At 45.3% G+C, this 16,938-nt stretch overlaps 1 protein-coding gene across 2 annotated transcripts in view; it reads left to right on the top strand.

Moving 5' to 3' along the window:
- Nucleotides 1-16,938, top strand: part of NR5A2 (nuclear receptor subfamily 5 group A member 2) — a 100,305-nt gene that overhangs the window by 7,227 nt on the left and 76,140 nt on the right. For both annotated transcript variants that reach the window (XM_068952136.1, XM_068952137.1), the window contains exons 2-5: nt 3,130-3,267; nt 5,366-5,484; nt 6,768-6,909; nt 9,680-10,326. In XM_068952136.1, the coding sequence (XP_068808237.1) occupies nt 3,130-3,267; nt 5,366-5,484; nt 6,768-6,909; nt 9,680-10,326 (1,046 nt within the window). The remainder of the gene's footprint in view (nt 1-3,129; nt 3,268-5,365; nt 5,485-6,767; nt 6,910-9,679; nt 10,327-16,938) is intronic.

Raw genomic sequence — 16,938 nt, forward strand, 5'->3', positions numbered from 1 at the left:
CGCGTCAATCAAGACCTTCAGGCAAAGTCAGAACAAGGCAGGCAAACTCAGGAGAGAAATCACATTAAAAAAAAAGTTTGGAGAACTTAGTAAGGAATGGAGGAGAGATTAGAAGAAAGGGTAATTAAGGTTGCTCAAGGCAATCGTGAGAGCTAGAACTCCATGTTAAATTAAATGTAGCCACAAGGGACCAGGTATCATTTATAATATGCACTGCCCTAAACTGTTACTTCGGAGAAAGGTGGATGTGTAATAACCACTCCAAAGTATTTTCATGTATAGCAATAGCTCGCGGAGTAGCTTTGCAACGCAGTTTGAACTCGCTCCAATGCCATGAATCCCACGAGCACGAGCGAAGCGCTGGGGACGGGTGCTAGGGGAGGGGGACCGCTCTTGCCGGGGGCGCGCTCCGGCGGAGGGGAGCCGCGCCTGGCCCGCGCCGGCCCCGACGGGGCAGGCAGCTCCCCGGACTGCCCGGGAGTCTGGTCCTGCCTGCCCTGCCTGCAAAGGATTTTTCCTCCCCGGCTTTCGCTTAAAACGTCGGTGCCTTTCAGGGAGCAGCAACAACGAGAACAGCCTCGGCGGGGCTTCACCAAGCGGCGTGAATGCCCGCGGCGGTGAGCAGGAAGGAAGGGACCCGGTTACTTCCCCGACCGAGCTCCGAGGGCTGCAGGACCCAGGTCCTGGCCGTGTGTTGCCGATACGTCTTAATTAAGCTTTGCAAGGTCTGCTGGAAAAAAACCGTCCTGGCTCTGACAACGCTTCTGCTGCGGGTAGGGGCAGCGGGGAGGCGAAGCTCCCCCGCGAGCCACCCCCAAGGGCTACCTCGACACCCGTCGGGCCAGGAGCAGCTCAGGCTGCCCCGCTGCAGGCTCGCAAGGCGGGAGGCCCCGGCCCCGCCGCGCCGCGGAGACCCCCGGCCGCAGCGCAGAGCCGCGGCGCAGCGCCGAGCCTCCGCCCGGCGCCTGGGCAAGCGGAGCGGAGCCGCGGCGGTGCGCTGCCGGCGTTGCCAGTGCCGAGCCGAATGGACTCAGCTCTGGGCAAGGGTACCCGGCGACGCCCGAGAGAGGGCTTATTAATGGTTAATAAATCTGGGGAAAACAAATTCCCAAGGGCCGAAACGGGGTCTCCTCCCAAGCGGCTCTCTGCCAAGAGACGAGGGCATTCCCTCGGGAGTTGTCAGCCACCACCCCTTAGCCATCGAGCGGTCTGGTACCGCAGCTCGCCACCTTGCTATGTTAAAAGTTACTCGCAGGCTGCTAAGCTGTGAAATTATAACTTGAGAAATAATATGTTGGTATAGATCAAGACTTCGCCTGCCCGGCCTCCGTCCCGAAGCGGGATGGGAAAAAGGCGTGAGTGTATGGAGATAGAGAGGTCTGAGTCTCTTCACATCCGATCTACCCCCAAACACTAAATCTTGCATACAGAAGGAAAAAAAGAGAGAATTTCTACTTCAGTGGCGCTGGTGCCCATCTGGCTCGAGATCTGCAGTGAATCAAGCGGAGAGCTCTACTTGATGCGAAAGTTCAAACTGTCTAGGAAAGAGCACAACCAAATTCACTGTCTGTACTTGAAGGACTTAATCCCACTTCGCTACAAACCTTTCGATCATCAACAGTTTTTAGTAAATCAGAGCAAGGGTCAAGTTTTACAAAGTCTGTCCTAACAGATAGGAAATACTATACCCTGCGCTGTAGTCAGTTCTGCGCCTCACTTTCAATCGGAAGCAATTTTCAGCGCCAAATATTTTCAGCTCTTAATATACGCAACGAAGATTCAAGTGTCAAAGAAGTTCGGCCACCCCAGCGGGCGGACAGGGGGGGCTCGGATGCTTTCAGAGGTGCAAATAACGCTCATCCCACACCGGCAAACATACGCGCCCGGCGGGAGCGGGGCGGCCAGGGGCCCCGCCGCCGCCCGGGGCCGGCCCGGGCTCACGCCGGCAGCGCTCGGGTGCCGGGAACGAGTTCTCCGGGACACCGCTGGAAGTGGTCCCGCTCGCTGCCCTGCTGGCCGGGGAAGGGAGCCTCTTGCTCAAGCGATGGCTCTGTCAGGACATTGGCTTTTGTGCAAACGATGCAACTGGCACCGATAGATTTCGCAAGAAGTTTTCAGGGGAGGAGACCCGACAAAGCTAGGACTGGGACAGCAAGCTCAAGTGTGGCTCCCGCCCGCTTCTCTCAGGCTCCAGGGCTGCGCGCAAGCGACGCGGCCGCAAGGGCCGGGGTTGTCCGGGCGGCGAGCCTGCCGCTGGCCGCCTCTGCCCGCACGGACGGAAGGGGAGGGCGGCGGCGAGGCTGCCCGCGGGGCACGCACCCTCCGCCACGGCTCCGGAGCCAAGGCGCAGCCCGGCTCGCCGGGGCCGGCGGCCCGTCGGGCTCCGCTGGTGCGGGAAGGGGTGGTTGTAGCCCTGGCCCCCACCCCGCAGCCTGGCTTAGCAAGCGGGCGGCGGTTAGCACGCTTAGCAAGTGTGTGCGTGCGTGCGTGTGTGTGTGTGTGTGTGCGTGCGTGCGGGGGTGTTGCTCATCCCATCTCTGCCTTATTGGCTGTAAGGGCGGTGTCGGTGCCCCCCTTCGCCGGAGCCCTCGCGCCCCGCAGCCCCCGGGCTCCGGGAGCGCCTCCCCGCGGGCCCGGGGCTAGAGGTCTCGACTCGGCACCTCCGCACTTGTGGCGGGGGGAGGAGGGGGAGGAGGAGGAGGAGGGAGGAAGGGAGGAGGGGGACGGGGGTGGGAACCCTGTCCAGCAGCACCAGCGGCAGCAGAGCGCTCCTGTGCACTGTGCCGCTCCGCATGGATCGGGGCGCCGGGCTGCCGCCGCGCTGAGCCCCGGGCGGAGCTGCTGTAGGCTCCCGGGGTTGCTCCTTCCTCCTTGGCACCCCCCGGTCTTCCTCCTCCTCCTCGCCTCTCCGCCCCCGCCGCCTGCAGCCCGGCCACCGGTCCGCGGCTCCCTCAGCCGCGGGCACCCGGCGGCGCTTCCCGGCGGCCGGGGCGGCCGGGGCCGCTCGGTGCTCCCGCTGCAGCAGGGCAAGGGCTGGCTTGGAGGAGAGGGAGGGAAGAGGAGGAGGAGGAAGAGGCAGCGGCCGCCGAGCGCCCCTTGCTCCAGCTAAATCTGTGCTGCCGTGTCCAGGTGCTGGTGTTGCGGACGGACACGGAGCCCCCAGCCCGGCCCGCAGCCGCCTTGTCATGCTGCCCAAAGTGGAGACGGAAGCCCTGGGACTCGCCCGGTCGAATGGGGAACAGGGGCAGATGCCGGAAAACATGCAAGGTAAGGGAGGAAAGGCACGGCACCCCGCTCCGCGCACGCCCCGGCCCCCCTCAACAAACTGCCCCTTCGTCCTGCCAAAAAAGTTTACGACCGCTGCCCGAGTGGCCGGGCGAGCCGCCCCGCCGCCGCCGCCGGCTCCGGTTCCCGCGGGCCGACTTGCAGCGCAGCTCGGGCCGCAGCGGGGGGCCCGGGACTCCCCGCTCCGGGGCCACGGCACGGAGGTGCCGCCGCCGGGGAACCACCAAGCAGAGGGGCGGGTGGCAGCGGCCGCCGGGAGCCTTCCCCGGATTGCAAACGCCTCTCGGGTCGCTGCTGGCTGGCAGCGGCCCCGCTGCAGATCCGGGGGGGGAGTTGGGGGGGGGGACGGTCTCATCTCCGGCTGGCGCAAAAGAGCCCCCAAGTTTATGGTGGAGAGAGCTGCGCTTGGAAAGTCGAGTCCCGGTGAGCACCTCCCGCGCAGCGCCTGGCGAGGCAGCGGCGGCCCGGGCACGGTGCAGGTGACGAGCGGCTGCGGCGGCAGCTCTGCCCCGCGGCGCCCCGACGGGGGACGCGGCGGCGGCGGCGCGATGCCCCAGCGGAGGGGGTTCTGGCCATGCCCCTGCGGGCCGGGGGCTGCAGGGAGGGAGCGGGGCTCGGCTGCCTGCCCTGCGCCCGGTGCACCCACAGTGCCCCCCTGCCCTGCCCGCCTCCCCCGGGCGGAAACTCCTGTGCTGGCCGCTGTTTCGAAATTGGTCCGTCTCCCGGCGGGAGCCTGCCGGGAAGCGAGGCGCGGTGGGCCGGGGGCTCGGAGGTGCTGGGGGCGCCCCCCCCCTTCCTCGCCCGCCGAGGAGGATCTGTGCCAGGGCGCGGCGCTCGGAAAACCCCTGCTTTCCCGCTTGGTTTTTCCTGCGAGAAGGGGGAACTTTGTCCCAGCACCGGGCCCGGGAGCAGCGGCCGAGGGAGCAGAGGGCCGGGCCGCGCCGGGCCCGGCCCTCCGCCTCCTCCTGCCGCCGCCCCGCGTCCGCCCCACGCCGCCGGCGGGCGGCTGATCCCCGGCCGCGGAGACGTTTCCCTGGGCTGCGTGACGGCCGGTTAGTGCCCCGGCTCTGCGCCCGCTCCGGCACAGCGCCGGGCTCGGCCCCGCGCTGCCCGCATCCCCCGCCGGGCCCCGGCCCCGGCGGTGCGGGGCGGCCGCTGAGCGCGCCGGGGGCGCCCGGCGAAGGGGCAAACCCTCGGCCCTGCCGCCGCCTCTCGCAGGGATCACTGGTTGCGTTACCGGTATACATTTGTTGAGCACATCGGAGGTTTAGCAGCAGGAAAAGGGAAGAAAACCGGCCCTGCGGTGCGCGGCGGGGTTTCTCGCGGGGAATACACCAGCCCTGCTGACTGGGCTCTTTGTGGGGCGACCCAGCCCCGGCGGCCGCGCTGCGCCCGGGCCGGCGCGGGCTTCAGCAGGCTCCTGCGCGCAGCTCCCCTGCCGGGGCTGGCTGCCGCCCGGCCGCGACGCAGCGCTGCGGGCCAGCGGTGGCCCGGCGGGCTGGCCGAGAGGGGCGGGGAGCCCCGGGGCGCCGAGCGGGGCCGGCGCCTGCAGCTGGCGTTGCCACTGGGTAACTCGCGTTTAGCGCAGCGCAGAAGTGCCGGCTCTGTCGCGTACAAGTTTAGGCTAAGTAAATATTTGCAAGCTGATGTTGAAAGACAACTTTAAAGGAAACAAACTGTTCCATACAGCCCAAGTTGATTTAAATGCGTCCGTGCCACTTCATCTTTTCATTCTGCCTTTTTAAAGCATGTTCGTGATCATTTGGGGATTTAAATGAATTCATTTAGTTTGTGATTCCATGAATTAAGGACTGGGTTAACAGCGCTCTGTAAATATAAACATTAAGAGCATAAAACTGTAAAGTTGATAGGTTTTGTCCGCTTGTTAAGTATCATGCAGATTTGCCGTTGATTAAGCGTTGCATGCTTCAATGCAAGCTGTGTTTTTTAAAAATAAAACTTTTTTTTTCATTTTACAGTGGTATATTTAAGTTTTTTTTTCTCTAGCTCAGAATAGCTGCAATAAATTTGAGTTATTAATGTAGATTCTAATTGAATGTGCTGTTTCTCCTTTTTCCAGTGTCTCAGTTTAAAATGGTGAATTACTCTTATGATGAAGACCTTGAGGAACTGTGTCCGGTCTGTGGAGATAAAGTGTCTGGGTACCATTATGGACTTCTCACCTGTGAAAGCTGCAAGGTTCTGTACTAATTACTTCATTCAAACAGAAGTATAGCCAAAAAGTTTCAAATATAGAAAGAAAAAAAAGATGATTAAAGAAAAGAGAGATGTGTAATAATTTGGGTTCTTTCTGATCTGTTTCTTGTTACACTCACATATAAAATTAACCTCCAAAAAGCTTTAGGATTTAGAAGCCTCTTAGAAATCTCAGTTGCACAAATGGAGAGAAACAACTCGGACTGTTTTGCATTGCAGCTTTACCATTGCTTTAAAGTGTTTTGCTGTTGTGAAGGGATATAGTTACAGAACAACTTTCATTCCTAACTGTCCTAAATATTAATCTTAGCTGATTTATATATATTCAGACTATTTCTGTTCCCGGAGCATAAGACGAAAAGGTGTCACTGATACAGATCAGCTTTACAAAATCTAACGCAGCTTTCTTAAGATTTTTCATACGTCAGTAGTAGAATGTAAACTTCTTTGACTATAATGACTTTGCACTTTTTTCATACAAACTATGTACTGTTAGGACTTCCTTGACACACTAAGTCACGTAACTAATGTACGATTTGTTTTGAGACTAAAACATTCACAAATGCAGTTTATCATATTGGAAGATAATTTCAGAACTATTTAAACTCTAAAGTACAGTAGTACTATGCAGATAAATTTACGGCATCTGTCAAATAATATGTGAAAGATTTTTTTTTAAGTTCTAAGTAAGGCACTGTGAAGGAAACTCCTTTGGCAGAGCAATGCAATTTAAAATATTTAGTGCATGGAAAAATTAACTTAGCACACGACATTTTCATGAAAAAAAAAATCAATGAGAAATGAATAACAAGCACTTATTATGCTTCTAGCATGCACCAAAGGGATATACAGTAGCCAGAGGTATTCTGTATTTCTGTTTTCTTTGCAACAGTGTTCCCATTTATTCCTCATAAAGTTACTTTAAAATAAACACTTCGATCATTTTACAATTATTCAAGAGTACAAAAGGGAGGAACTGGTCAGCTTTGCTATTTCTGCTACCTCTGTTAGGAACGCAGGAGACTTCAGCCAGTCTTACCAACCTTTGACATAAGTCTATAAAACACAGCACTAATACAAGAATACCTCCTCTGGAGTCTGGCAGTTTTCTCCTGGGTACATCTCACTGAAATTTAAAATAAACCATGTAACTTCATAAGTGCTTGAGTGGTATCTGAAAAGTATTTGACAATGATTTCCATAAAATAAAATGCTGAAGCCCACTGTTAAAGTAAAACAGGCTAACTTTTTTATCTATCATACAGGGATTCTTTAAGCGAACAGTCCAGAATAACAAAAGGTACACATGTATAGAAAATCAGAATTGCCAGATTGACAAAACACAGAGAAAACGATGCCCTTACTGTCGATTTCAAAAATGTCTAAGTGTTGGAATGAAATTAGAAGGTAAGAGCCATAGTCTTGCTGATATTATCAAGTATCCAATAGGTTAATTTCTGAAAATATGATAGAATTCTATATGTTATTATATGATATATACTATTTTATACAAATTTGGCTACATATTTATGACTTTTTTGATATTGTAGTAAAAGATGGTTTTGTGTGTGTGCTTAATGAAATTGTTGCTTTTCAAAAAATTCTCCTGAGTAAATGATAAATCACTAAAGACTAGTCAAAACCATAAACCCATTTTACATATGTGTATATATGTAATTTAATATTTCAATAATTAATTTAGAGTTTGTGCATGAAGGGATCTAGACAGCATGGAAATTAGTTCTGCAGCTTTTTAAAAACAGGCTTAATTTAGATTAAATGTAAAATGTGTAAGCAGTGTCCAGATGAGAAAAAAAAGTAATTACAAGTAAATGCAGATCTTCTTCATGGAGTGACCTGATTTTATTTATATTTAATAGGATTTTTATTTTTAATGTGCTTCTGACAATAAGCTAGAGATCAGATAAAAACAGATAAACCAGTCTGAGGGTTTTCCTCACATTGACTGGTCTTTGGGTTTAAGGAACTAAATGATCTCTAAAGTTTTGTCCTATATTTTTGTGATGCTACACCTGAGATATTTTTAGAAATGAAAGAGAATAAGGCATTTTCAAGTACATTTTTTGACTATACTACGCTCGCTTATGTACAAAGAACAATGAAAAAAGTAGCATATCCTTTGAGATAACAGCATGCAAAACTATCAGTAAGAATCAAATCTAGGACTCATACTGGTTTAACACAATGCATTCTAACTTTGATATATCGAATACTAAAATTCCAATTTCACAACAAATGGCATTATTGCTTGACTAAGGACAGGATCAGAAACATACCTTGCTATTCTTATGATTGTATGAAATGGCATTCACCTGAGACACTTAACCAGGAATGCTCAGGCCGAAAGCTAACCATAAAAGATAAGGGCCAATCACTCGAGTTTGGCAAGGAAATCTGTAGATTTATCTGAAGATAAACAGCCAGATCAGCCATCTGCAGTCTGGCGAATTCAACACTATTCTATTTGCCCACAAGACTCAGCTACACTGAATATCCTGTATTACTGCATATTCTTCCAAATTCAAACAATAAAATAAAAAGACATTTGGAATCCTTTTCCCATTGCTGGCATTAAGAACAAGGGTAAAATATGAGTGTGTACTCCTACTTTTAACTCTTCTCTATTACTGGCAGTGAGATAGGACCAATTTTTGTGCTTCTGTGATCACATGCAGTTCACCTTTAATTTCTGTTGGAGTTATAAAAAGTATTTCCCCATAGAATTTGGCTTACAGTTTTTAATTGTAGAGTACTTGGAGGATACTATGCATATTGATTTAAAGGTAATTACCTTTAGCCTCAACATTTAGCAGCATGTTGTTTCAGTTATTTCATTTTCCTGCAATTTTCTCCCCCCCCCCAAAATTAACAGCAATATTAGCAACAGTGGGTTTTTTTTTTTTTACTATAAATATAAGGTATTTGTAGTTCTAAAGATGCTCTAAAAATTTTATATAATCTTTCTTATGTCACGTCCATACAATTTCTCTTCCTCTAGCCAGCAAATTGGAAGAACACATACTTTCATAATTGCAAATGCTTTTGACGTTTTTATGTGTATTTCCCTGATAGTGATACATATAGGCTGAAAGTCTAGTTCATAAATTACTGCAGAACAAAAAAATCATTAAACGTTAAAGTCCTTATGATAATGTACAGTATTATGTGTATCTAGCATTCACAATAAATTTTTAATGTTGTACTAATCCCTAAGATAAAAAGCTCAAGAACTTAACCTCCAGCAATCTCAGCAGTCTCAACATGTCACCAGACTGTCAGAGGTTCCTCTTTCAATCTAATTGCCATTGGGCAAGGTGGGCTTGGTAGGAGCTACTCACTAGCCCATTAGATATATACCACGGCAACACCCACTGCTATGACAGAGACCACCAATATGACTCCCAAGGCAGCTGTTGAGGTGGATTTGTTTTAATTATTTCTAATTCCAGAGATATGACAAGCCAGAACAGTGTCAATAGTTTGTGTGTCACTCCCACCTTGCATGTGGAAGACAGCAAGCTGGCAGCGTTCTCTGGGCACGTTCCAACTGCAGCTAAATATTTCTGTAGCTGGTCACCTCACCAGCAACCTCCTAAACTTCCTACACTAACTTGATCAGAACGATCAAAAGGAAGTATTTCCTTTTTGCCAAGGAAGGCATATTCCCCTTTGTGACTACTGAACAGTTCACAGTTTACGTTCTGGATGTTTTGCTGTGGTAGGAGGCAGTAATGGAATGATTATAATGAGCCAGTATGGTCTGCTGGATACGTCTCCGACAAAATCTGGACATCAGCCCTTGTTTCTTAATGATATAGTAGCTTAACATAAAACCAAACATTCACTGAGATCTCAACCTGATCCCATGGCAGGTGTGAAATTCCTGAGGCCAACCATCGTGTTTGTCCCTGTGTCCTAATCAATGTAAACAGCAGACTTTCCATACTAGTAATATGCATGAGGTACTTAAAAATACCAGAGAAAACGGTGTTTGTTAAATCAGATAAAATCTTTTCCTTTAGGAATAAAAGTGCTATTCTGAATTTAAAAAACATTAAAGGAATTACATTTTTATACTTTCCTAATGTATGTTCTGCTCAAAAATGTTGATCTCTTCAGTTTTAATTACGTTTTACATCCTTCTTTGCCCTGACAGCTGTGCGAGCTGACCGAATGCGCGGAGGCAGAAACAAGTTTGGACCAATGTACAAGAGAGACAGGGCACTGAAGCAGCAGAAGAAAGCCCTTATCCGAGCAAATGGACTTAAACTGGAAGCCATGACTCAGGTGATCCAAGCAATGCCCACTGACCTGACAATATCCTCTGCAATCCAGAACATCCATTCTGCCTCCAAAGGCCTACCTCTGAACCATACTGCCTTGCCTCCTACAGACTATGACAGAAGTCCCTTTGTAACCTCTCCAATTAGCATGACAATGCCACCCCATGGCAGCTTGCAAGGTTACCAAACCTATGGCCATTTTCCAAGTCGTGCGATCAAGTCCGAGTACCCCGACCCTTATACTAGCTCACCAGAGTCAATAATGGGCTATTCATACATGGATAGTTATCAAACAAGCTCACCAGCAAGTATTCCACATCTGATATTGGAACTCCTGAAATGTGAGCCAGATGAGCCACAAGTCCAAGCTAAGATCATGGCCTACCTGCAGCAAGAGCAAGCCAACAGAAGCAAGCATGACAAGCTCAACACATTTGGGCTTATGTGTAAAATGGCTGACCAAACCCTCTTCTCCATTGTTGAGTGGGCTAGGAGTAGCATCTTTTTTAGAGAACTTAAGGTAGGTAACAACCTTACATTATGTTATTCAATCAAGAAAAAAATATCATTTGCTGCAATGTTGTATTTTAAGCAAGAAAGTATGCTTTATCTTTTTTTTTTTCTTTAAACTATGCATCTCATGCTTAATTTATTTGGCTTGATGTAGGTGGACTATCTTGAGGAGAAATTTGTAGCTGTCTTCCATCTGAGTTGGTTATAAGCTGTCTCAAAGAGATTCAAGTTTCAATTCAGCCCTTTTGTATTTTACTATTTATCACAATTGTTATTAACCTCCACTGGGCCTAGCATAAATTTTACTCCTTCCCTATCAATACTTCTCACTGTCATGCTGCTGTTCTGAGGTTCTGAGTTCTAAGTATGCATATTGCACCATTCTACATATCACTTACATAATTATTCTATTATCCCAAGCAACATATGGGGGAACCCTATTTCTGCCCTTCGGTGTATACTCCACATATAATTCCATATTTGGAATATTGAATTTTTCACCAGAATATTATTTTGCGTGCATGTGTGTGTGTGTGTGTGTGTGCGTGTGTTTGTGTATTTAACCATAAATGCTGAATCCCAAGTAATGTATACACAGAAGAGAAAGCAAGGAGGAGGAAGGTACCTTAAGGACTGACTCCCATTGGTTCTCATCACCATTGATACACTAGGTATTCCTTTAATCTATGCTGGTTACAATCACCCTTCAGGCTGTTCCTTGTTGGAGCACTAGAGTTGGACCACCCAATAAATCCTGATGCACAGGTCTCTGGTGCCCAGAAATTCTCCCACAGAAGTTTCTCTGATTATTCATTAAGGCAATTTTGTTGTCTATTATGGTCATGTCTGACACTGAAATATTAAGCCAGGAATTTCGGATTAGATATTAGAGATAAACTACAGTGCTCAGCCACTCCCTTGATACAGAAATTAGCTCTGGATTGATTTAAAAAAAAACTTCTGCCTCAGAAAAACTGCATAACGAATTCAAATCACATCTGAATTTCCCTATCGTATTGCTAGTTACTGAATCTCCTCCTGCTACACAGAGATGTTGTTGTCTCAACAGTTTTCTGCTGAACTATGCGTAAAGTCTTGTGACCACCCATAACTTCTTGCTGACTCCTGTCTAGCTAAGGGAAAGTAATGCAATGTCCAAACAGAATAACTACCATACAATTTCACTGAGAATTGAATCTATGGGAATCAAGAGCACAGAATCGAGACCCCCTTAAAAAGCTATAGCCAGGTTGCTTGCCACAAAATTATTTCAGTCATAACCATAAAGATACCAAGACATGTGAAATGAAACCTGATTACAGGAAAAGCAAGGTAACTTTCATTGTGTTGCATATACAACTCTGGCTTCTCTCAGATATTTCATTAGAATGGATGCAGGGACCATTAAAAACTCAGCCCACATGAAGAGAAAGAAAGGAGGGAGTTTACTCTAAGGGGAAAGATAAGACATTAAAGGGAGGAAAAGACTGTCACATCTTTGTTTGCTATATAAGTTGTTTATGGTTTTATAGTAACCCATGCTCCCCATTTTAAATATAAAGATTAAAATTGCAGACATAATAGATTTCCAGGAAACCATGTCCTAACAATCAGACCAGGTCTTTCTACCGATACACTGGGGATTATTTTAGTCTGGGAGTAATCATGTTAAAAGCACTGAGACTTGCAGAGTAAGATACTATTCAGTGTGAGTAAGAATTTTTAAGTTATTATGATCTGCCTTAAAATGTCATTTAATTAATGATTAAAGTTACAATATGAAAAGATATTTAAGCAATATTCACTTTTTCTAGTCACATGGCTTAATCAGTAGGCAGATTCCACAAGCATGCAACATGCTATGCTGGGAAGGGACAGTCTTCACATCCTACCTCAACCTTGAAGATATTCTTCAACATATATGTTTACTAGTATGGACATATAAGATATAAACATTCATTCCATGGAAGTGCTGACCAACAGCTCCAGGCTCTGGCAGTATATATATAAACCTGTGCATATACAGACTTCTAGAAATATATATATTCTGGAAATTCATGACATACAAGCTTTGTGACCTTATATTTGAGATAGTGTTATATCTTCTGGCATACTCAGATCTTTTTTTAGTTAGACATGATCTACTAAACCACACAGCATTCATGAGCCATATCAACAAACTTGCAAATCTATTTACATCCAGTATTTAGGGACCAGATTAAATGCAACGGTAAAAATTTGAAGCTTTTCAACTTCAGAAGAACCTGAAGTGCTCAAAACTTGTTTAGATCAGACTCTCCATTGTTAACAGCAATGGAGAGTCTGATAAAACATCTGATAACGTCATCTGTCTTTGCAGCTGAGAGAATCATAATTAAGCAAAACTTGTATTCCTGTGGGGTTTCCATACCTTCCCTGAACACAAGTGTCTTGTGTCAGCCCGCAGTGTCAGCTCCTCCTGGTCAAGGCAGCAAAAGCAGCTATCTCCAAATGCTTCACAGAACATAGAACCTTTGGGGGGAAAAAAAATGACTTCAGGATATGACAGAGAGATTTTAAACACAGAAGTAAGGGAAGAGGCACTTATGAGGAAGAGGTAACTAGATTTCCAGAACAGCTAGCTTTGTTCCCTATCTGTAGATAGCTGAGAAGTATGTATTGGCTTTAAAAGATATTTTCCTATTATTCCTACTTGTCTAAGCTTAAAGACTGAATCTTGAGATCTCTTCCAGATGAGATAGGTGCTCTGGAAGATCTCTAGGATTAAAATTTTACCTTGGATAAGTAACTCACATAAGTAATAAAACAATAAAAGTGTATATAAAGGTGGTTTGTATGAAATTCACAATGATTCTGTCATTACAGGCCATGCCTTGCACAACTGGGTGTGAGTTACTAAATAGCATGTTTGCCAAGTCTTTACTGTATCCGTTCAATTCATTCTAAACCTATTCTTACGTATTTGTCTCTTCAGTTCATACGAAAGGGGAAACATTTTCCTTTCTCTTTACACCTAGGAATTTGTAGCTGGAATGATTCAGGAGGGATTGAAAAGGAGGAGGGCATGATGAAAAAATGCTGTCTCAGCCCATCAGTGGTTTAGGTCATATTTATCTCAGAGATCACAGAGATGATTTAGAAACAAAAATCAGTGAATTATGGTTTTAAAATTTCCTTTTTTTCTTTCCATTTGGCTGACAACTGATTTTTTTTAAAGTGATCTCAAATGATAACAAACATATTTTAAAACTTTAATCCATGAAGTTTTTATCAGCTCATGCATTATCACAACTTTTTCACCTGTTGCTATACAAAACTGTCAGCACCGTTTTGGAACCCATTATACAAGTAGCAGATACAAAGTAAAAATATAGATGGCACGGAACTAACTACAGCACATTCTGCATTTCGTAGAACCAAAATTATATATCAATTTAAAAGTACATAATTTCTTAAGGGTAATGTTCATACTTGCTAAAGAGCAGATCCTTACATCTTCAGATCGGATATCAGAAATGAATGGAAATATTAATGAAGCAAAATAGTCAGGATGAATAACAATGCCAGAGTAAGATCCTAAGCAGCCAGCTGCAATCTGGTTACTTTGATTTCAACACCTGCCTAATATCTCAAACATACATATCTGCCTTGGAAATTCAGGATATTTTGTAAGAACATTAGTAATTCTGCTTTTGACATCATATATTACTTGCTTATTCATATTGAGAAATGCTTCTGTATATTTCTTTATACATAGATGAAATAAGAATACAGAGATAACCTCCCAGCAGACTCCTGATAATAGCAATAGCAAAGCAGCCTTTTGTTTGCTATTCTGGAGTTGTTGAAAGCTCAGTAAATATAAAAGTAAGATTATATCCATCTTATCCTCAGCTATGAAAACTCAGGAATGCCCTGGGGATGCTAGATTTGTAGCCAGCTGTCCTAGTCGGGTGAAAGGTCTTTGTACAAAGCTAAAAAGAAAATATTGCAAGAGTGTCTAGGGTCCAAAGGTTACCTGGCCCCAAGAAAGGATGCAGGCAGTTCCAGTGGACCTGTCTTTCCTCATCAGCTCACATCAGGGAAAATTCAACAGCTACTTCCAAAGTTAAGTATTCCTCAGCCCATAAAAGGAAGCAGCCTCTGCCTGGAGCAGGAAGACAACAGGACCTGCACTGGAGAATAGCCCTTAGGTTGCTCTCTCCTGGCTAAGGATCAGAAAAATAACTGAATGCTGATAGTCATGAAAAAGGCACTAAAGGACTTGTGAGTCACAGAAAATATTACCTTGACTTATTTGGCTATTTTAGTGAGGATGTCATAGGTCAAAGTACTATGTGAGCACAAATCCATTTAGTGAATGATTGCAGGAAGAGGCGGCATACTTCACGTTAAAGCAGCTCATCCTAAAACTATCCACTGAGTTTGCAAATTGATTTAGGCCATTCATTGATGCCAGACTGTATGAGTTCTAGGATAGACTCTTCCCTGTGAGTGAGTCCACACTTGCATTAGGAGTAAAGTACCCTCCAAAGAAACAATGGTTTAATTGTGTATCTTCAAAAGGTTTAACTTCTGTTGTATGTGGCAACAAGGAAGCTTTGGCAGCTCATAAGGGGACAGATGCCTAGTTTTGTATTACATATTCCTATATGAACTCTCTATAATTTATAGAGAGCTATAGTAAACTGTATTCAACTATATTAGCAGAATTGCAAAGTGTTTCTTAAAGCAGTGCAAATTTAGTGAGAACAGGGTCAACTAAACCACTGGAATCTGTCTTCATTTTCCTGTAAAACGTATTAGTATAGATACTCTATATGTGATCTTTAATTTCCATCTCTGTGCAATTAAGTAGCAAGAAATGCACAGAAAAACAGGAAATTGCAGTGCAAAAATCCAGTTAAACTGGATTAATTAAAATTAGGGAAAAAATCTATTTATTTCTGGAAAAAAATATCAGCAGTAGAATACCTTTAAAAGATCTTCCTCAGGGTGATGAAAGGTTGACGTATTATTTAGGCTCAAGTAATCAAAGGCAATTTGATAACTTGAAGTGCTTTGGACTTTGTAGTATGCATTTATCAGGACAGGAAATGTAACTAACAGAGCTGATGAAATGAAACTTTTGCAGTGTTCTTTCAATTAAGGAAGTTGCCAGAAACTGAGGTTTAGGATTTCCCTTAGTATCACTAATCACAGTAGTTAGTTAATATGCTGTCATGGGTAGCTGTTGATTTTTTGTCTAACTTAAACACATTTGATCTGTGGGAGGAAAAAAAAATAAATAATACACCGTTCTCTCAAACAATTTAAAATGTTTTATCTTACAAAACGAAATAATTCTTTGCTTTAAAATCATCGATTTAATTAAGTTTCCTTGGATTATAAAGAGCAGATATTCATAGCAGGAAACATGTTGGGAGAGGTTTTTTTTTTTTGGAGAAGATGTAGGGGTGGGGAAACAGTAAAGCTATTGTTATAGAAAGAGAAGCCTCAGCAGAGAAACTAGTGATTAATGAAGCTTCAGATTATACCTGCCACCCATCTGAACCTCGTAGAACACTTTATTAGGTATTAACTTCATGATCTTCTCTCTTGCTCTCTCCTGTAAAAAGCCAGTGACTAAATGCAGCATTTCAGCACGTGGGCATGTTGTTTCGTTACTTTTTCAAAGTTTGTTCAGTGTTAATTCAGTGCTACTTTTTCTAGTGGTATGAAAGACAGCATTTTTCTATGTCCATTCATTTCAGACCTGGATACTTTAGTTTGTTACTCTGCCATATAATGTAGTCACCTGTGATAGCAGGAAATTGGATTCAGTGACACTCTGGATTTAGTTTCTTTTCCATCTAGCATCTGACATTCAGCATTGCGCCAAGACTAAGCAGCTGTGCTCCATGTGGGTGGAGGTGGCCAATTCTCTACTTGAGTGGATTTTGGAGTCACCAGTTCACTGTAGCAAATTTACTCATGTTTCCATGAATAGCCACAATACAATAACGATGTTTAGTTACTTCTGAATTAGACACAATTTGAGCAAGTAACAATCCCAAAAACTGTCCAGTCCATCCTAACGCTAATAACAAGATAGGAAGATATAATAGGCGATAGTATGAGCCTGAGGCATCGTCATGCAGCTACAGCCACTCCTGTCACCTGGCCTGAAGCACACACTGCAACCTTAGGAAGAGGGAAGAGCCTTGCTTGCATGCATATCTGCAAGCTGGAGGCATTCATTACACAAACCAGAAGCTCAACACTTACAGTTTAATTTTTTTTTCTTCAAAATGTAGGTGTCCCATTAAAAGCACAAGAAAATTATCAGCAGTGACATTAGAAAGATCGCATGCGTGATACTACCAAATACATCACACACTGCTGAATGGCAAAGTGGAAGATATACTGCGCTTTAGATCTTGCATGCTGTGGCTAGTCCAAAGTGATATTAAGGTGAATTCTGATATGGATTGCAGAACTGGAAAAGAAACTGGACACTAGTAAATACTGAGCTATATTAACATGGAATATGGTATTCCCAGACCCCTACTTTTAACAGTTATTTTCTGCTAGGAGGAATCAATCTTTTTGTGAAGCGGTGGGGACAGCTTTACAAATT

Source organism: Struthio camelus, chromosome 8, assembly GCF_040807025.1.
Source record: "Struthio camelus isolate bStrCam1 chromosome 8, bStrCam1.hap1, whole genome shotgun sequence".
Lineage (NCBI taxonomy): Eukaryota > Metazoa > Chordata > Aves > Struthioniformes > Struthionidae > Struthio > Struthio camelus.